Here is a 22,552-nt window from a genome sequence, read left to right on the forward strand (position 1 = left end):
GGCGAAGTAAAAACTTGAAAATGTGCAGCTTTATTTGATTTCTTTTAAGAAAGTGAGTGTGACAAGGAATTTTATTTAAGTTTAGAATTTTTAGAATTCACGCAGAAGTAGATACAATGAAATAAAATTACAACGCGGAAATTTGAAAGAAAATCTGCTTTACATCCATTCTATTGGCCGCAATTGATTGTTATGGATCGATAAAAACTAGATTTTAAGCTCATACCTCCCGATCGAATCGAAAAAAATTCAATTAAAATAGTACCCCATAAAAGACAGGGTGTTTCTCAATGCGGAGGTGAATTCAACTATCTAAAAAACGAAATATCGCCAATGTAGCTGGCATTAATCGGGTTTCTCTTGTGCGTTAAACCAATCCAAACATATATGAAATATATAAGAACGATTCATTTGAGTATAAAACGTAAAATTCATCGTTAAACCGAGAGCTGTCGTGATAAAAACTTTTAAGAAATTCAAAATAAAGCAACTTTGGCGCATCTGGAATTCTTCAAGGTTCTCCCTTTCAGTCACATGGAAACTCCTGAAGAATTCATGCGGTATGAAAGGTCTGAATTCCAATGTCGGAATGATTCATGATTTCGCTAAATAATCCTTTCGTGATCCGAAAAAGCAGCTATATAAATTTTCTTAAAGTCATATTATGGCTAGCTCTCGCAAGCTTTGTTCTTGAGAATGAGAGTGATGCACCATCCTTCTGGCTCATAAATTCCTGACATGAGATTGGAGGTCGGCCAAGCCAGCTTCCTTCCCATATACGTTTAACACACGCGATCCTCTTGGATATTAGAACAGGCATTAATTTTTACTATCGAATATCTTTTAATGACTTCTTTGGGCCGTGAAGTTACTTAAGCTGATTGACGATATAAACTTAACTTTCATTCATAATAAAAAGCAATAAATGTAGAAATGATTTAGTTCGGTCTTAACCGGGAGTGTAGATTGCGCTGAAACAAAATCCAATTAACTGAAGCAATAGATATTTTATTTGTTCTATGAAATGGCTCTTTAATTTTACTCTCAAAGCAGCGTTTTGCTTTCTAAAGCATTTCCACTGATTACACCCCGAATAAACTGTATTTGCCTTCGTTTGCCTTGGACGTTTAATTAAAAATAATAATGGAACACTGAAAGGAACAATGTACATATTGCTAAATGAAATAGTGTATTTTTGTTGCAAAGGGCGAATAGGGTAAATCAAAATTTATTGACCAGATGTGATTATTTCAGTTACGATTAATAATCAAAGGGGATTAGTTATTGCAAGTTGAACCGGTATGCTGTCAACTTCCAGATTTAACTAGAGTGCAGCAATTCCTGTAATTCATATTCGTTTAATTTTTGTCCGCTTTATTTTGTCAATTTGCCAACGCTTTATATTTTGTTATATTATTTTAGTCATTTTTTTAGTATACCACCATATTTATTCAGACGCAATTCAGTAAAGTCTCACAAAGAATAGCAAAATTTTTAACATCATCCGTTATTAAACAATTGAAAAAAATTACAATTATTTTCTACTTATTAACTGTTTGGGCAGGAGATATAACGTCCGCTAAATAAGTGTACATTTCGGCGTTTATTCTGATATTTGCTCATATTTTTCCCAATAAAAATTTTAGCAAATATCAATTTTGTTTCCCTATTGATTATGTTCGGAATCATAAGTAGAAATTTTGAATGTTTGGAAAATGGTTTTAATTGGCATAAAAATTTGCAATATTCCCGTATTAAGCAATTTTGTATCTCTATACAGTTTTTGAGATCTTAATAGTGAGCAGCGAATTTCAATACCCCTATACGGGGTGTCCCATAAATATGGATATCATATTGCATTGAAAGTGATCTATAGATTAAAAATATTTTTATGAAAACATCACTTTGGGTTATAGCAGAAACGAATGTCAAATGGTTTATTTTAAATGGAACATGTAGTATGTTATATCAAATTTCGATCATGAGGAACATTATAAACATTTATCATGTGTAATGCTCTATACTTAAATTGTACGGTATTCGAGATATTTAGAATTTTCCAAAAAATGATAGTTGAAGCCATTAATATATTTTCTAATGATTAATAAAAAAAGAAAAAAACTTCAAAAGGGTGACATTAGTCACACATTTTTCGTCCTACCTTTTCAGTCGCCAATAAACTTTTATTGAGGTCTCTTAAGATAAAAATTACCAAGTTAGTCTTCGCCCTATTTGAGACTAGACTATTGTTTGAGGCACAATATAGAACCTTTCACACCAATGTCCGTGCATTTTTTCCAAGACTACTGAAGAAATAACCAACATTTTCCACTGACAAAAGAATGAGTTCTTCGTGATAGAAATCATTCAACCAAAAAAGTTCACACTGCCGCTTACAAACGAATACAAATGGTGTACCTACCTTATTTATGATCTGGATTTGAACTCCACTATGAAAAACATTCTGGCAGTAAATTTGCCAACTTGGCGCGTTGTAAAAGAAATAAATATTTCAAAATATGAAACTAAATGGCACAACTTGAATCATTACCACTCTAGTCCCATATGAAAGTCAGGAGTTTCAGGAGATATATTTAATAAATGTTACCGTTGCTTTCCTGTCCCTTCATTAGTTTAGTTCAGCATAATATATAATTTATTTAATGTTAACTAACTCTCAGCTCTAAAGAGTAATTCCACAGCTCTAATTTATTTATGTTAATTTTCCTGATAATTTTCCTTTTATTGAAATAACGTTTTGGAGCTTGCAGGAAGTTTTTTAATGTTCTTTTTTTCTTTTTTTTATTCTTGTAGATATTTTCTAACAGTCTGAATTCAACTTTTTTCAAAAAGAGTCTGGTTCGATTTTTTGGAACACAATGATAATAAATTGAATTTACGGTCCCAAAACTGGGGCAGAAGCTCGTTTATCGGTCGGTTTATGCATGCTTCCGTTCACTCTGCGGCTTTCTTATAAAGATGCATAGGGCTGGTTTAAAACGTGTAAGCGGATTCAGAAAAATAGAATGATGCTGCAAGTGGCATGAAGGAATATGTATATTCATTATCATCTACAACATCGTCGGCTATCCAGTCAGTATCATATGAGCAGGCATTATTAACTGCAATAGCGTCTCGTAAAGCTAACGCAAATCTGCCATAATTCCAGTCGAACAATTAATTATATATAAAGCCAACTGGGCATCGATGAATTTACATATCACTCAAGTCTTAATACACAGTATTAATAAAATCCAGCTAATGCAGTCCGAAATTATGCAAAACCGACTACGATTCGATATATGGGGGTTCCCCGGTGTCGAGATCTTCCGGATCAAAAAATAGCCCATTATTAGCGTAATTAATTCTTCAGGATGGTCTTTTTAATAAACATTGGTTCGTTTTAACCGATCAAACTTGCAAATTCTTTCCCGAAAACGTTCACTAAAACCGATGGTTCGTTATAAATGTGTTCGTTATATATGAACAAGGATAACACATAATTAAATAGATACTTTGCACATTCCTGATATTTACTTCATTAAAAGCCACCGTTCGTTATAACCCAGGCTCGCCATAACCGAGTTTGAGCGTATATAATACCGAGCAGAACTTTTTTGTCGAAGCTGAAAACATTGTCTTAAGGCGAGAAGACGGTCCTCCTGAACTGGAGGTGCCTCATTTTCCAAAAGGCTTCTTACCTGCTTTTTCACGGGTCCCCAATCAGTTTTGCCGGAAGTTCAATTTGTACCACACATTTCACTGAAGTTTCGCGTTAAAAGTAATATTCTTTCATTAAATAACGATTTTCTGTGCTTCGAGAATAACATTTTGCACACCTCTCTCGCGACACTACTGGAAAATGCAACAACAGGCACCATTACCACTCTTTCTTGGATTTTCTAACCTCATCCACAGCATACGATGGGGCGATAATCCACTCCCTCAAAGTAACTTAGCTGGTTGCTCAACGTTGATCTGCATTGTTTATTATTATATTGAGGAATATTTATTCCAGCGTAATACATAGTAAAAAGTAAATACCTGGGTTAAACTTCGTATATTTAAGTAGTAGATAATGTAAAATTAACGATGTTTGAGGTAAGTTCAAATAAAAACAAATATTTTGAGGTTATAATGAAAAGAAGGAAAGTGACAATTTAGGAGAAGGATCGTAACATCATGAATCTGTCTCTCTTTGTACGTTACACATATTCCATCTTTGTCTGGTATTCGTCTAGCCGGTTTGAAACTCTCTCTTACCTGTGATGACACATTGACCGACTTTCGTCAGAGCCATCGCTTTATAAAAAAGGTCATCTCCTTTAACGCGCGCTAAACACTTCACTGTGGAATGTCTGGAATGTTGACGTTACATAATATTTGTAGGCGCCATGTGTTTTCCGCTTATCCGTATTCACCTTGAACTCACCTTCGCGGTGGATTGTGGAAGGCGCGCGGATATTTCAATGTTGAGAAGCCCTTTCGGTTTAATTTGGCTTTTAGCCTCATATTGTTTAACTGTTTAACTTAAAATAAAGATAAATCTGAACAAAAAATATATATAAAAGCTGTTGAAAATGTCCTCCTACCAAGATGCAGCACTCCACCATTTTCGAACGATGATTTTAAGAATCGTGATTCAATGTTACGAATGGATTCAGATAGTTGATAAATGAGCCGGATAATTATTTTCTCTTTACTACCTTTGAATTCTTAATTTGCAACGATAGATACAGTGGCTCAAAGTGAAAACGATAAACCTGCATTGAAATCACTATTTATTAATCAATTTTCATTTACTTAACGACAAACTAAGGTACAAAATTTAAAAAATATCATGCTACATCTGTTTTATAATATTCATAATTAAAAACCAAAAAATAATTTTTACAAAGGTAGGAAAAATATTAAGTTCTATTTGCTTTCAAAATGAATCTCAAAATTAAAACGATACACTTCTTTTTTAATCGTTTTTGTAATAAATTAATATTCAGTAGGTAGCCCCTTATCTAAGATAACTTCGCGAAGATGATTTGGGATCGATTCTACCAACTTTTTGGCGAAATCAGGAGAAATTTTCTCCCGCTCTTCGAGAAGAGCGCATTTTAATTGGTTTTTATTAGAAATCTCATGTTTCCTAATTTCCGCTTTTATTTTAGCCCCAAGATTTTCTATGACAGTAATGTGGAGTGATTGCGATAAAGTTTTTATTAAATAAGAACTGTTGTACAAAAGCGACTCTTTTACAATTTGGGTTCCATGCTTCGAATCGTTGTCCTGGTAGAACACAAAATCGTTAGGAATGTTCAGTTTTTTTACGCTGGGTTGTAAATTTTGCCTTAATATGCTCAAATAAACATGCCTGTCCATAACGCCATCGATGAAATGCAGTTTTTCTGTCTCAGCACTGGACATGCAGCCCCAAACCATCACCCTCGCTCTCCCGTGTTTAACAGTGACTTTGAAATTTGCTTTCTTTAGTGCTTCACCGGGTTTCCTCCAGACCAAAACCACATCCATCCGATCCAAAGAGATTGAATTTACTTTCATTTGTAAATAAAACCCTTTTCCAAAACTTTTTTTGCTTATCCCAATACTCTTAGGCACATTGTACTCTGATCTTTTGGTTCTTTAGACTAATGAACGGCTTTTTTCTGGATACTCGACCATGGAATTGATGTTTTCGCAAAACTATTTTTATGGTTCCTGGATTCGCTGACTTCTGTAAATGCTTTTTAACTTCTATAACCAGTTCGGGCACACTTATTTGGGAAATTGTTTTTACATATCACACCATCCACCGTTCATCAGCATCAGTAAAAATTATTCTTGGGCTTTTTCTTATTTTATTCTTTAATCTTCCCTCACTTTTAAACCTTTCTATGATGTGTTGTATTGTTGCAGTACTTGTTTTCAGAATATCGGCTATCGTCCTAATAGACGTGCCTTGTTTATGATGACTAGTTACTAACTCACATTCTCTCACGATGATATGTGTTCCCATATTGATTTGGAACTAAATTCTAACAAATATCAATACAAGTCAACGAGAATTATTTATTCTTTGCATTTTTGAAAATTTTTTTGCATTCACAAATATTCTGTTATCATAAAATTGACCTATATAATTTTAATTTTCAGATTCGTTTTGTGAGCAAATAGAACTACATTTTTCCCTCTCTTTGTAAGAATTTTTTTTTGTTTTTAATTGTGGAATTTATAGAACAGATGTAGCATTATATTTTTTAAAATTTACACCCTAGTTTGTCCTAGGTAAATGAAAATTTATTAGTAAATAGTGATATTAAAACAGGTGCATCATTTTTATTTTAAGCCACTGTATATTTCCAAATTGTACAAAATAAGTGAAAGATTAAAAAACATGAATTACTATGGACCATTGGATAACAGGCTGAGCTGAATTCCATAATTTATCCAGGAATTAGCACGACGAAAAGGTACGGAAAGCACGTGAGAAATAGCTAGGACTGGTGGTGGCTAATTGCGAAATACGAACAGCGAACCCCTGTCGTCCGGCGACATATCCGCTTTACATAGTTAATGTTGGCCACCAAATTTCAGCTCGCACATTAATCACTGAAAGTTTAATAGCTATTGTCGCACATATTACAGCCTTCGGGGTCTAGTTTATTAAACATAGAAGTTTAATTATTACACATTTTGTTTCGAGGGTTTATCTCTAACAAGGGTACAATTCCCATTTCGACCAACAATAGTTTTCGATTTAAAACTCTCCCCCAAGTATACTGCGGGATATAATAGAGGGTGTTCACCAATAAATATCTCATATTGGTATTGAAATATCAAGGGCATGTCTTGGATAAATTCATATTATGACGTGTTATTGGTCAGATGTTTGATGGTAAATCGCAGAGGGCTTCATCAACAATTTACCGCCTGCTTCGATTTTTTTAAATAATCACCATTTATGATGATACTGGATTAACTGCACTTTTCTACGTGAAATGAGAAACGGACTAAATTATTGCCTGCCACCTAATCGAAGATTATCATTTATAAGAGAAATACACTGCGTACAAAAAGTTCGGTAACCCTGAAACATCTCGAAAAATATACAATTTAAAAATTCTACCCTTCTGCGGTATTCAGAAATATACGAGGTGTGTCACACAGTAGCAGTGAATTGAAATTATGTTTTTCCTTTTGGAATGACAAACTCTTTAGGACCATGATCGTGATCTCGAACGGTAACGCGGGTTATTTAAATTTTTGAAATTTGAAGGGGTTTTCAGCCAAGATGGTTCTCATTAGAAAATTGAAAAAATTGCGGAATGATGGTTGGGCTTGACTACTTTGACCTTCATGTAAAAGTTTTCTATTGGATAATCTGTGCAAACGCAAAAAAATAAAAATCAATTTCCCATGTTAATCTCTTATGTCCAGGGTTCGCCTGGATACCAGGTATACAATTTTTAGTAATTATTTAAATTTTGTCGTACAGATATTCAAATATGGTCTGACAATGAGAGCAAAGTAAATAAGAAAACAACAAATTAAGCTATCCAGGCAATTTCAAATTTTATGATACGCGCATAAATCTTTGACGTGGGTTGTTAAAACAAAGATATAACAAAATATACGGCAGAAAATAAAGTTTTACTGCGTCTTCGTGCTGTGAGTCGTAATCATCATAAATTTGAAAATTCCAACCTTTCATTAAGCTTAAATCGGTGGTTATGTAACATTTATGTTGATTCAGAAGAATCTTGACTATTGAGACAAATGTTAACTTAAAACTGATGGTGTTTAAACATTTACATAATAGAGAGTGAAGAGGCAAAATGTCGTTGTCATGTTTTTTACTAATGGAAGTAAAATCTTGTCAGAACGTTGCGATTACCATAATTAAATTTGCTTCCCTCATGACAGTCTTATACGATATTTCACTCCTACAAGATGTCTTGTTTCATTTTGGCAGTATCGTAACATACATCCCTACAATTACTGTAATTGTTAGAACCGAATGAGGAATTAAGCATTGCCGGGTGTGGCTAAAAATATCATAACAACACCATCATGTAGATAGAATAAGATAAATACTAATTATAGCAGAGTTTTCTTTATCAAGTGTCCTATAGAGAAAAAAATGGACATTGGTTTTGAAAATTTACACCCTGGAGCATCTTCTTTAGTCATAAGTAAGGAAACTCCTTTCTTGGAACCCCAAAAATGGTATTCTAATATGGTTATCGATATTTTGTCCATAGGCAGATGCCCCCCTCCGGCGCGCTTGTGAGTATTAAGCATAAGGAAATCCGGAAGTTACAGATCAATAACAGAGAACTTCATTGTTGTTGTGGTTATCTCACGCAAGCGCATCATACTATCATGACAACTTATGTTGAAATTGAATGATTATATTGTTAACTTACCACATAAATTTACCCGCCAGACACAAAATTTTTCCTCAGTTAACAATTATTGAGATTTTAAAAATAATCCGAGTTTTCAAACACTAGCCGCCTAATATAACCACTCTTAATTTAACAAGATTCTTAAGGTGGTTCCAGAAGTGTCGCAGAGCCTCCATGTCCATTATGAGCATTTATTTAAACTTTTCAAGAGAGCCAATCCTAAACATTCCGGTCGCTAATAGGATGTGCATGAAGCAGTAATTAACAATGGAAATTTCACAGGATTTCCAGGATTGAATTTCATTAATGCGCCGCTTTGTGCATTTACACAAACATGGCAACTGCCAGCCTGCATCCATATCTTACATGATTATCCGGAGTAGAGCTACTCTTCAGATTTCAAAATATTACAGTAATATCAGAGATTTCGAATGGCTTGAACTGCTTAAAAAGGCCGGAAAGCGAAAATTTTACTGAAAATTTAATTAATATTCCAACTGTTGAAAATAAAGCTTTAAAATCATCACAATTACCATTGGAAACATTCCGAGGTGTACGTGACGTAGTAATAGTTGCATGTTATAAATTCTTAAGGTATGAACCGCAGCTTTAACGTACATGAGAGTAAAATTGGATTAATTTTGGCCGGATTTATTGTCGTGTTTTTGGTCAAATACACATGTTGCCCGCTCGTAACTATAGGAAACAAAGTTTGAGATGTGTTCGAAATTGAGGATTTATTGTAGCACAAAACATGTATTATGCATCTTCCATTGAAAACGTCCTTCTTACTGAAGTTATTTATTGATTGAAACTTTTGTGCAATATCGAACCTTTTCCTTTAAATGTAAGTGCAGCCGTAGTTGAAAGTATTTCCATCAGAACGCATGTTCGTTGTAATTACATAAAGCGTGAGAGAAAGTTTTTTTTTGTTCGAGTGCACATATTACTTAGTAAGTTCTCATACTAACAGTAAAAGTGTATTAAATGCATCTTTGAATATCTTTGGGCCTATAAACACTTACGGTATAACATAATGTCCTTAACTTTAACAACAGAAAATTCCAAGAGAAAATTGACTCTTGCAGATGTTAAGAATAGTTTGTTTCGTTAACATATCAAACATAGCTATCCTTCTGTTTTTAATATATAAGAATGTTATGTGGATTTTGCTTGCGATAAACATTCCCCAATACTAAAAAGTTTGACAGATTTTGCTAACATATTTTACACAAACAACCCCATTTCCTTTGCGAGAACCCTTAGTATGTTATTTATTAGGTAAAACTTCAGCTGATAGTTTTACATTTTCTCTGGATGTTAAGTACTTGTTTTTCAATATCCCCCTGATGAATGTGTTGTCGCGAAAGGACCTTGTTACGGAGCGAGAAAACTAATCTGAACTAACCTGAACAAAAATCAATAAAATATTACAAAATGTATGTTGATGATATCTTCATTCGTAGCACGGATGATCAGAACGTAACTTTGGAATTTCTTAAGTTTGCTAATAGCGTCCATCCACGTACAGGGCGTTCAATATTCGACTATCAACGTGGAGATCTCGGAAAACGTAAGAGATACAGAGTCGGTTAAATGGAGGCAAAGTTATATCTTTACGAGAGGAGTGCTTTGAATTTCTAATTTTTTATCTACTTATGCAACTATTCGAAATGAGAATGTTGGAAAGATTTTCTTCTTAGATTTATTGTTGACAAAAGCTGGTTCCGTGAGCGAATTTAAAGTATATAGCAAACCCTAATCCACTGACAACTCTCCGTCTTCTCACCAATTTCCAGCATTGAATTCCTTCTTTTACACGCTGTTCAGTCTGGCACTGTCAAGACCCGCTTTCAATCAGGCGTTGATTGTGTTTAAATACATTGCGTCTCTAATGGCTTCCTTCGATAAATGGATGATAAAGTTTATTGCGGATTTTTGAAGTAAAGTACAAACTATCTTATAACATAATTCCCATGAAACGCCAGAGTAACATCCAGAACTTTACATTCTCGACAAATGTATTATAAAGTTTATTACAATTCTTGAATAAGTGCAAACCACCTTACAACATCCAGAATTTTAAATGCTCGCTTTTACATATTTATCTTATTTTGAAAAATATCTCTCTACGTGTAGCTACGTTTTTTAAAATAGTTTAAATTCACCATAGCTTTCAAAAGGACTGAACACTCTTAAAAGGTATATTACCTGGACTAAAGGTATGACGAAAATATGATTAAAATCCGAGGTATTTCGGCTTAGCTACGACGATTGCTCAGTTGCACACACACGGTCCGTCATATATAGGGTGTTTAAGCTTTAACCTGCATAACTTAATAGCGTATTGAACGCCTAAAAATAATGTGAGTTTGCTACATAAACTAACGTCCAATAAAGCTTCAATTAACAAATACCGGCAGTTCAAATTTAATTTGAAACTTTGAAAAATATTAACTTTTTTTAAAAAGTGCTGGATATTCGACATTTTGAATTTGTTAAAAATTATAAACGACACATAGGTTTTAGTGTAAAATTTTTTTACCTTCCCCAGTGGCATGCCAATCGCCACATTCGGCGATATTTTTTAAGAAAAAGTGGTACGATACTGGTTTTTCTGAAAATAAAAACTATTCGTGAATGCCTTGTTTAATTCTGGAGAAATAATCTCTTTTGAGACTTTTTCGTCCAACTCAGCGTTTTTAAGTAAAAAAATTGAGATAATTTTAACAAATGTCCTAAATTCACAATTAGAACGTGACAGTACCAACACTTTACTGGAAATTTTAAAAGAAATAAAAATGGTCCACCACATTTTTTCAAGAATAAAGATAAATCTTAAATATTTTTACGTCAAAAATTATTATTAAGTATGTATTATTTTATGCAGGTATCAAGTTAACATTAATATATATGCAAACTAAACGTGCATTTAAATTATTAATTTTTTTTTATTTGGATACGATGAGTTGAGCGAAAAAATCTCAAAAGAAACTACTTCTCCAGAATTAAATATTGATTTCAAAAATAACTTTTATCTTCAGGAAAGATAGTAACGTAGCACTTTTTCTAAAAAGATATTCCCTAACATGAAGGTAGACATATGAGTGGAGAACTGAAACATTTTTTCCAATGAAACATATATATATATATATATATATGGTTTATACTCGTCAAAATCTTCAAAATTTCGTTGAATCTAACCCTTTTTGAAGAAATTTAATATTTTCCAGTTTTTGAATTAAATTTGAACCCGGTCTATTTGTTAAACCAAGCCTTATTTAATGTTGGTTTATATGGAAAACTGACATTATTTTTGGACGTTCAATGCGCTCTTAAAGTTATGAACGTTAAAACTGAAACACTCTGTACATGGAATAATGGCCATAACTTTTAAAATTTATCTATGTAAAAAGTTTTCAAGTAGAAGTTGCAAGGCTAATTTGTTGTCCCTTTTTGTTAACCCCAAACTTTTTTCTCTTGCTCCCTAACAGCCCAAAGAAGACTAACTTTTTTTTTCAAATAAGAACCTCAATTTCCGACTTGTTTTATGGAATCTACATTTATTTACGCATACAGGCACATCAAATTTTATTGGGGTTAGGTGAGAAAAATTTCCAGAAAGTAATCATTTTTCTTATTTTATAAAAAAAATTAAATTCAACCAGAAAAGCAAAATCACAAAAAGCATCTGTGTATGTTTTAAATGTTAAGTAAACTGCATGCCGGAAGATTCAATTTTGAATTTTTGACAAATCAGTACGAATTTTTTGCTTGTCTATCTGGCGTATTACTTTGGACGTTTTATATATGCGAATATCTCGTTTAATACGTATACGCTTTGTTAATATGTTCAGGGCAGATTGCTTCAACAAGGTTAAATTTGTTCTTTAGACAGAAGAAAAAACGGTTTTAAAAATGCATTAGGTACTTCATTCTCACAGTTTTCCTGCAAATGTGAGCGAATTGCTCATTAGACCGACAATTAAGGGACCCTAGAAATGTACGGAATTGGCGCGACGCGGTGTCGGGATTTCAGAGGAGAAGTTGTTTACGCATAAGAGGCGAGGATTCAAAACATAAGAGGAGTTTATTTAGACAAAACCTTGGTATTCTTCAATATAAGTGTGGAACTCCCCTTTTAGGAGTTTCATGTTTTTTTGCCTTTGACCGAGAGAAGAGGGAGTAGACGAATACCGGAAGGATTTAGTGGAGAAGGAATACTCTGACATCACCCATTATTAAAGGTCTGGTTAAAAAATTTTTGGTAACTACTAGCTCGACAAAGTCACTGCGACGGGTGCTTAGTCTAGGTTAGTTCAGATTACTTTGGATTATCCAAACCTTCCAGAAAGGGAACAAGAAGTAAGTAAACTAACATCCCTAATACCATTGGATTTCCTATTGGTCGGGCATTAGTAAAGTTTGAATCCTAGGCTATGAGGATAATTAAAAAGCATCTCCACACATGAAATCGTATTAAAAAAGCAAATTCTATTGAATTTTTTAATCACAAAAAGCTTTGATACAGCTTTAAGCCAGGACAACACAGCCAAGAACTAATCTGAAAATAACTGATAAGCCCTGAGCTCGAATTTTGCCAATGGCAGCTAGCATAGCCGGTGTACCCGGATTTAATTGAAAACAAGTTACTTCTCTACTTTAAGATGTCAGTAGTAACTTTTCGGGTAAATCTTAGATGTTTTCAGACTCCGAATTCCCACTACAGGAAGCAAGTTTCCGAGACAGATAACACTGCATATCAATCAAGCAAGTTTCAAAGCTGTAGATTAAAATGAGAACGTTCAGCGAAATGAAAATGTAAAAAGTTTCAGTGCTCCATTTTATCCAATGTTTCCATTTCCTTTGCTGTTTTAAATTTAAAAATCCCAGAACGGTTTTTATCTGCTTTGAACAAATTACACCAATTCCGGATGCATAAGATAGATTACGGCAACTGGAATTTCCAGCAAAGAAGTTTGCAGATTTATCTCTATTTAATGATGCCAGTTTCGACGCAAAAGTGAAAATTGCTGTTGGAGCTATAAAATTTAAATGTGTTATTTTGCTTACAATGTTATCTCTCCTATAAAAGGCAATTGGCATAGACTGTAATGAAATGACAAACATGTCTCGTACCGGAACGAAAATCCAGGTAAAGTGGCCTCTCGCTTGTATGTTAAGTAAGGTTTTAATAAAATATTAATTTCCCCATTTCCCCCTTTTCAAAAGTACTAACTGGGACGAGGTTCCAATTGCGTGAAGTCCCTTTGACATCTCAGAGGAATGTATTTTCCTTCGCCTCATCAAAATGAGTTAGACGACATTCAAATTAAATTTTAGCTTTACTTTGAAGATTAACGACTCTGATGTCGGAAGACTTTTCTTAAGAAAATATTACACGTTTTAAATGCGAATTTTTATTGCGTTAGTCGATGAGTAGGCTAATACGATGCTAATCCATTTTTTTTTTAATTAGGTTCCCTTAAATCTTATCAGAGCGAGATTAGCGTTAGGGACTTTAAGTTATTGGTTTTTCTGTTTGTTGTTGTTAATTTTGGTTTTGTTATGTATTTGTATTTTATCCCTTAAGTTACGCCCATGTGCGGCGATACTTATTCTGAGAATATCATCTGGGTGCCAGACCACATGGCCGTAACTTAAGGGAAAAAATACAAATACATAACAAAAACCAAAATTAACAACAACAAACAAAAAAACCAATAGCTTAAAGTTCCTAACAAATACCGTTAAAGTTTAGTTGTTATGAGTCAAATAAAAACTTCGTCGTTTATAACAAAAGTTTTTTCAATGCCCTTCATAAAAATTTGCATTTTTTAACTAATTTAACCCATTAAGAACATTTATAAGCCAACAAAGAAACTCCCGTTGAAAGTCAACGACAAAGATTACCCATGCGCTACCTAGGTATGTACACAGGGTCCGCCATTACTCCGGCCTTGGTTCCTGGTGTCTTTGTATAAATATCAATATGAAATGTTTAGTACAGTACTCATTTATATTGGAGAGCTGCATGATTTAATAATAGTTTTGTTTATACAGAGTGTTCCGTTTTCGCTGGGCAGCATAAAGTCATAATTTTTTAAATAGCAAACCCATAATTTTTTTTATGCCATTTGATGAAACCTTAATTTAGAAGGAAAATGCATTAAACATTTTTTAAATTGGTTGCGGAAAACGGAACACTCTGTATAAACAAAACTATTATTAAATCATGCAGCTTTCCAATATAATCGAGTACTATACTAAACATTTCATATTGATATTTATACAAAGACACCAGGAACCAAGGCCGGAGTAATGGCGAACCCTGTATATGTCGAAGGACTGGTTAAAAAAGAACGGCCGATTAAATTTTGTAGGTGTTTAAGTTACTCTTCTTTGACCTGGAAATACGCTTTTGATGCCAAAACACTCAAAGCCGGTTGTTTAATATCACTTTAAGTGGAACAGAATACTTAAACCTGATAGTTACGCACGTCTGAAGGGTTAAAAGGGGAACATTGACTCCACGGCCGAATTTGAGGCCCGATGCGAAGCGAAAGGGAGACCTTTAGTCGGTCAAGGGCGTAATCCTTCTTTTCATCCATGGCAAATTTTAAGCACAAATGCTACTTCTTTCGATCTCCCCCGTGCAAGTAGAAAAATGCTGTACCTAGTTATTTCATTAAAACCAAATTTTTGACGCAAAACAGATTGTTGCTGAAGTTCTCATACAGACCGTTCTTTTTTATTTAATATTTAAATCTTAATAATATTCCCCTTTTCGATTTCCTTTCCTGAGTAAAAGGTAACATCTGTAGTTGATTTGGCATAAGAACTTCCATTACAGTCGATATTTTTGGGTTTTAAAAGGACGTTCTCCATTGAATTACAACCAAGGATTCCTAGTTCTTTCTGCAGAAACTTTCCGGCTAGAAACTTTTAAGTGCGACGAACTTGGGGGAAATTGCTTCCACATTATAAAATTCGAGGTAAAACAAGTGCTTCCAGACTACTTTCCGTGCGATAGGCAAACTTGGAATATACGATTAGTCAAAGTGAAGTAAAGCCCAGAAATTCTTATCTTTGCACCTTCCTAAGATGAAACGCGTTTCACTGCAGTTTTTACAGTCATAAAACTAAAATCTAGCCAGTCGTCTTACAAGAGAAAATCGCTAAAACTAAATTAGGTGGCTTTATTACATTATGGCACACATAATACATCTTTTCAGCACATGTGCGACTGACTTCTTTTATATTTAGGGAACGTAGATTCGCCTTTCCCAAACTAATCCATATATCTCTAGCTGTTCCAGGAAGTAAAATGGAGTTGGCTTTTTCTCTACCTGTTCCAATTAATCACAAGCTCGTTCAATTTCATTTAATTTCGATTAACGGAAAAGAGAAATTCAATTTGTCTCTCGAACCGGTAATTTTCTTCGATGATCAATGCGCGCTGAACTATACTTAGTTAATTGTTTTGTCGGCGATTCTATAAGTGGTTTTCAATATCTGTTTAAATTGAGTAATTCTATATTACAATTCATCCACAATGACACTTCAGTGAAGAGTAAAACCATGTGAAATTTCATTGTCACGAGTTTTTTCAACATTTTGCTCGATAGAGACCGACGACCGTACGAAGTTTGATGATGTACATTTGATAATTAGGTAGTTACTTTGAATCTAATACGGTTCCTGCTACATGTTGCTGTTAGACACATCAGGCACCGATTTCTCTCTCATATTTTCTCGACTGTAGGCATTCTGAGATCAATAATTTTCCGATTCAAAAGCTAAAAAATTTCGAATGCATCCGAAAATATCCTGGAAAAACCGAAATTGTCGACAGTCGTTTTTGTTTTTTATGATTTAATTGAAGAAGTTCATATAAAATGGATTGCAGTTCATCGCAGCCATTCTTGGCCTCTATAAAATGCGACTATGCAGGGTGTAACAGATCTTCATGCAGATATTTCAGGGGGTGCTAGTGCTTGGTAGAATAAGAAGACAATACTGTTACAACCATAGTCAAAAACGCACCGTTTTTGATATACAGGGTGACAAATTCGATTTTTTTCACTTTCTGTTTTTTATTTATTGTCTATCAGCAGTTCCTATAGTTTTGCTTTTATTTAGAGCCACTTATTTTTACTGTGACTTCACTAATTTAGTACATGATTCGTTATTAAGGAATGCTGCAGATTTTCCCTTGCTTCCTTTACTCCTCCCTTAGTATTCATCGGTAGCTATTTATGAAAATTTTTACGTAAATTGTGAATGATACGAAAATAATGAAAGAGGTAAAAAAATGTTAAAAATGGGGAAGAAATCTAAATGAGAAATTAGAATTTACACAGGTTATTCCAAAAAAAAGTTAAGGAGGAAAAAATAATACGAAATTTCATTAGGTTACCTTTAAACATACGAAAGAAAATAGCAAAAAATGAAAAAAAAATCGAACTTTGTCACGCTGTATGTTAAAAACGTTGCATTTTAACTATGGGTATATTAGTATTTTTTTAAATTTAGGGAGTACTACAGCTTCTTGAAATATCGGCGTGATAATCTGTTACACCCTGTGCTAAATAAATGCGAACTGTACGTTATTTCCGATTTTCAATTCCCTTTTTAATTCTAAAAAAGGCAAACAAAAAGCTATAATTTTATGAACTTTTGGCAGCAGGAAATTTATTTTCTTAAAAAACTTAGTTCATTTTAGATCCTATTATATAATTTTCCAGTTACCGCCTCTTGGATTACCCTGGCCGGAAGAGGTCTTACTTCATTGATTAAATTTTGTCGTAAAATATCTACCTCATTTGGAAAGGTTTTAAATATTCAGATTTTTACGTATTCCCAAATTAAGTAATTGAACATGGAAAGATTTGAACTTTTCGTAAGATAGTACATCACCCCTTTTGGTTCAGTGGTTGGGGAGAAATTCGTTAAAAAAATTGATTTTGGGTGCTGCACCATCTTGTTGTCACCACAAATCCGGAACAAAGTTTAGTGCTTTCTTTTGAAAATAACGTAATATATTGGATCGAATGTATTTAAATACCTCTCAGCACTTAAATTAGCTTTGTAACTGATAGACCCTCCGCAGTGGGAGGAGTATCGTGCAGAGGCCAGGAAGAGGGAACTCAACCTGAACCGAAGAATGATCGTGGCGGCGTGAATTGATGGAGACACAGGAGACGTGGATGGTGTTTGAAAGAATTGTAGAAAATATAGTGTGGGCTAAGAGAGAGAGAGAGGGCGAGGGGAAAAGAGTGAAAAAAAAAGAATGCGGAAATAGTGAGTGATCTCGGGGGTGTGAGCAAGGAAAAAGGTGCCCTGAAAGAATGCCGAAGGACGATACCGGGGTCGAATAAGGGAGGTGGTTTTAATGGATAAACAAGCGAGGTAATGGTCGGTTGAATTCCACATTATCTGACTGCACATCGAAGTCGGGTGTCTTAAGGAGATTCCCACCATCTCGCAAAAAAAGTGATAGACTCCAAAATCAAATTTCTGTAAATACTCAACTAAATATTAAAACATCTATGAACTTGTCTTGTTGTTACACGGATTAATATTCAAATAATAATGCTAATTAAAAAAAAAATTAAGTATTACAAATTTTTAAAAATTTTATTAGTGGAAAGGTTCCATTCATCAATCTGAACAGTTTTATTTAAAAATCCAACGTCTTCATGAAACTCGTCTTGCAATTTGTCATTCAACCATTTGCAAAACTAAAATATTCTATGGTTATCTCTTGGCCTTACGTTTTAACTGATGTGCAGTTTATGGGGGAGATAATGGTCCTTTCTTAAAATCCTACGAGTGTGTGTGCTTTGCAAATTTAACTCATGTGAAAGATGTTCGATAGAACCTCCTGGATTTTCAGTAACTTTTAACGAAGCTTTTCTATTCGAAAGATATTTCTTCAATATCTATTATTTATAATTGTAATTTCTGTTATCTTAATCAAAATTTCTTTGCCTGCGGGCATAGTTCCATGTGACATGAAGGTGCAAGGGGGCGACTAAACAAAGATCTTTTTATTCAGGATATAAGTGGCCCAAGGGCGAAGGAAATGAAGCAAAACAGGCTTTTTACGGAAAGCCTGTGTCATCAAGCCGGGAATTTTTCCGTGGGATTTTTCAATAATTTATAGCTCTACATTAGTGAATACGCTTTATTTCCCTCAGTTCTCGTCAGCTCCATATACACCGCAGCTTTTTCGAAACAAAACCCTCTCATGTAGAACTAATTTCCCATTTCCGTGGAAAGTTATTACATAGAAGAAAAATATTGAAAACATACTTATGGTTTCTGAAGTTACCAATAAATTTTAGAAAAGTGGAAATATTGCGCTACTTAACTGGTCAATTTTTGTACAGTTAAGACTGAAACTCCATCGTAGTGATATAATGGTATGTGTGGTAACTTTAACTGGAATCGACTTCGGTATCGACATGGCATTTAATTTTTAGCAAAATTGTGTATACACGTCATTTTTCCCCGATATATTTTTTGTTAGTATTCTGATGCTACAAATGTCAACCCCCTAGCCAAGGAGACAATTTAAGGGGGGTTTAAGTGATACATAATTTTAAAGATTTTTTCAACTTGACTTTATATGACATACAGCTTTTCAACATAAAGCAAAATAATACTAAAAATAAACACAATTTTAAACAATCAAATTATTATTTCTTTGAACTTAGCAGTTGTTCGAAATGTTCATTGTTGACTTCTTGGAACAGCCCCAAACGGTGATAGAACTTATCTCTCAAACTTTCTAAAGTATTTGGAGTGATTTGCTTAAGTTCTTGTCTTATACCTTCTTTGAGTTTATCGAGATCATGTCATTTTCGTATTGTAAACTTTCGATTTCAGGTATCCCCATAAAAAGAAATCGAGAGGAGTTAAATCGGAAGATGTCGGCGGCCATTCAATTGAGCCTTTTCTTCCTATTCATCGATTTGGAAAAGTTTTATCTAGGTATAAGCGAACATTCCCAACAAAATATGGTGGTGCTCTATCTTGTAATCAAATCCGTTCGTCCGGATTGTGGGACTTACTTCACTAAGAAACAAATTAGATATTGCTGGAAGTAGTTCGTTTTTAAGAAATTATAAATATCGTTGATAATTTTAAATTTTCATCGAAAAAAATTGATCCTAATATTTTGTTCCATATAATATCCGCCTCAACATTTATTTTTGCAGGATACTGCATGTGATCTTCTCTCATCCAATGAGAATTTACTGCAGATCAATATTGACAAAAATAATATTGTTTATTCTCATGTCTATTTAATAAACAAAATACATTCCATATATATTTCTAATTCCTGAACAGCATTCATAATCCTTCATAAAATTCAGTTTGTCGATTTCCATCATCCTCAAGCAATTCTTGATATATTTGCATTTTATCGAATAGTTGAATTTTTTGATACTTTCAAAACGAATGTATTACTGATTAAATTTTCACGTGCTCTCTGTCGGGTTAGCGTAATCGGGTCTTCTTCTAATGCTAAGAGTCCGTTAATTTTTATATCGTTTTCAATTTTTTTGCGGTCCATTTCTTGAGATATATCTCACATGGTCATGATCTCTAATTTTTTTAAATATTTTTCTTATAGTCCTTTGATTAATTGGTGGTCAATCTGGATACTTTTTTCGAAATCATTGAACAACCTCATTTTGTGCTTGAACTTTGTCGGCATATCAAAGCATTATTAAAATTTCGACACTAGGAAACTCAGTTAAGCAAAACATTATTCGCAATTTTATGACTTACGCGAATTACTTTTTCTGTATTAAACGAAACGAATTGAATTTTGTATTGAAGGAATGCTCAGATTTATTGTGGTGTTTTAGAAATATTTCATAAAAAAATTTACAAGTAAATAAACAACATTTAAATATGAAAACAACAATTTATTTTTTACATTATTTTGCTCTATGATAAAAAGTTATATGTCAGATAAAATCAGGTTAAAAAGATCTTAAAAAAAGTTTTCACACAAACCCCCTATCCATTTAAACTTTTAAGGGTAACTGTAACCCTCGCTAAAGGGTTGACATTTGCAGTTTCAGAATACTACCAAAAAGTATATTGGGTAAAATAAAAATTGACGTGTTTAAGCAATTTTGCTAAAAATCAAACGCCATGTAAGTACCGAATTTATTCCAGTCAAATTTCCCACACTGTATACTATACATTTTCCAATTGCTGCCAAAATAATTCCCTAATGGAAAGTGGTGAACCGGCCACAAACAGTCGTTGAAAGTGAAAAATTCAAAGCTAAATAATTCGCTCAATACAAGGCTTACACGAAAACTTCCTATAGGTTTTTGTCCCTTTTTTTCAAGCTCTATGTGATTACGATGGAAGTATATTAAATTTTTTTTAGCCCTTTACGACTCACTATCTACGAAAACGCGCTTAAATTTAGATCGATTTTCACGTCAAAAATTTCATCCCCAATTGATATCCCTGAGGAAGGCACCCCCAGGAAGATGTTAAATACGTTGAAGGATGCCCCGTTAAATACCACCAGGTCGGTCATTGCACTCGTCAAAATCGACGCTTTGGAATTTCTTTTTTATTGAATTTTACTAGACCATAAACCTCCCGAATTCATTAGAAAAATTCCACGCTGGCGTCTACACCTGGGCCTCGTTTCAACATATTTAGGGGGCCTTGACGATTTGATTATTTTCAGAAAAGAGAATTTAAAAACCGAATAGTAATGCAATTATAAATATTTAACTTTCCAAATTAAAAAAAGTCACTCTGCTTGCGATGCATCCATCAGTTATTGGGCACATTCAGGGAATCTGCAGTGGTCGAGCGCTGCAGCTCTTGAAGCTTGAATTCGCTCCCTAGTTTTTGTCCGACAGTTTGATTTGACAAGCAGCTGTTAATTTGATTTCGTGAAAATTCACGAGAAATTTTCAGCTTTCTGGAGTAATATGCTTTACAGTTTTCAGTCAGCACTATCATGAAATCCAATCAAGTGCTGCAGCTCTCTGAACCCGCCCATTGAAAACGCCTCATATAAAATATTTAAATATCTTTAGAGAATTGATATATACTGATGGTGTAAGGAACATTTATTCACTCATTAATTTTTCAAAATTATGCATTAATGGGAATAATTGCTGAGTATTTTTTGTACACTGAAAAAACATGTTCATACTGAGTAAGCCAAATATATACATTCATAGGGCCATATAAACGTATCTCCCTCGGTTCCTATTGAGGAGAATCATCAAGGTTGAGCGGCTTCTTAGAAAGGGCAAAAATCATAAGCAAAAGCAAAAAATTGGATAATGTACACTGGAGACAGAGTGCTCTTTGTAATTTTAGCCCCAAATATCTCAGAGGGAGGCTCTTTCGGGAAGTAGATCTTTTTTGCATGAAACGTATTGTGGAATACAAATTTACTTAATTATTACTCCGTATTTCATGTAATACAGGGTGACCGAATAGTAGGTTCGGTTCCGCTCTAGGTGAGACACCCTGTACATACTCGTGCCATGCTCTAACCGATGAATAACGAACTAAATAAAATATTCATGAGAATTACATATTATTTGGCGATCCCTGCCGTTGCAGCACTATGAGATGGGTACAAGTATGTAAATGCCCGTATCTTCTATCATCTACACCGATTTGTAACATTTTCAATTTGGGCCGTAGGAAGGTCGGTAGCAATAGAAGGAACCTCGAGAGGGAGCCTCAATTCGTTTATATAGGTGTATAATACAAGAAATAATAAAATTCTGGAGGTTTTCATTTTTTTCCCTCATAAGGTGGAGCGGTGTGTGCCTTACTTGGATATGCCGGCATCTTCCCTTAACCGGTTTCTAGGATTTTAGTATTCAAAATTTTAAATTAACAAGTACTTATGGTGAGATTAGGTCCTGTTTTACATAGGACGTGGCAAGAAGAACGTGTCATTACGCGCATCCCTTGTCCTGCTTTTGTGGACAATTAATTTTCAATCAGTCTTGTAGCAGTGCAGGCAATATGTGACTAGAGAGATCAAAATTTCTAGAAAATAGTTCGTCGCTTTGGCGACAAATACGAGAACCCCTCGAAAAGAAGGATAGGAGAGGTGCTCGCAAGGTTCACATGCGACC

The 22,552-nt window shown here is 34.0% G+C and overlaps 1 protein-coding gene across 2 annotated transcripts in view; it reads right to left on the bottom strand.

Annotated features, from left to right (window-relative positions):
* Positions 1 to 22,552, bottom strand: part of LOC136348793 (limbic system-associated membrane protein-like) — a 136,745-nt gene that overhangs the window by 92,763 nt on the left and 21,430 nt on the right. The window contains exon 1 of one of the 2 annotated variants that reach the window (XM_066299938.1): positions 4,264 to 4,337. The exons of the other annotated variant lie outside the window; for it this stretch is intronic. Within the exon in view, the coding sequence (XP_066156035.1) occupies positions 4,264 to 4,300 (37 nt within the window). The 5' untranslated portion in view covers positions 4,301 to 4,337. Of the gene's footprint in view, positions 1 to 4,263; positions 4,338 to 22,552 lie in introns of those variants that run through there. 2 annotated transcript variants of the gene reach the window in all.

This window comes from Euwallacea fornicatus, chromosome 2 (assembly GCF_040115645.1).
Source record: "Euwallacea fornicatus isolate EFF26 chromosome 2, ASM4011564v1, whole genome shotgun sequence".
Taxonomy (NCBI): Eukaryota; Metazoa; Arthropoda; class Insecta; order Coleoptera; family Curculionidae; genus Euwallacea; species Euwallacea fornicatus.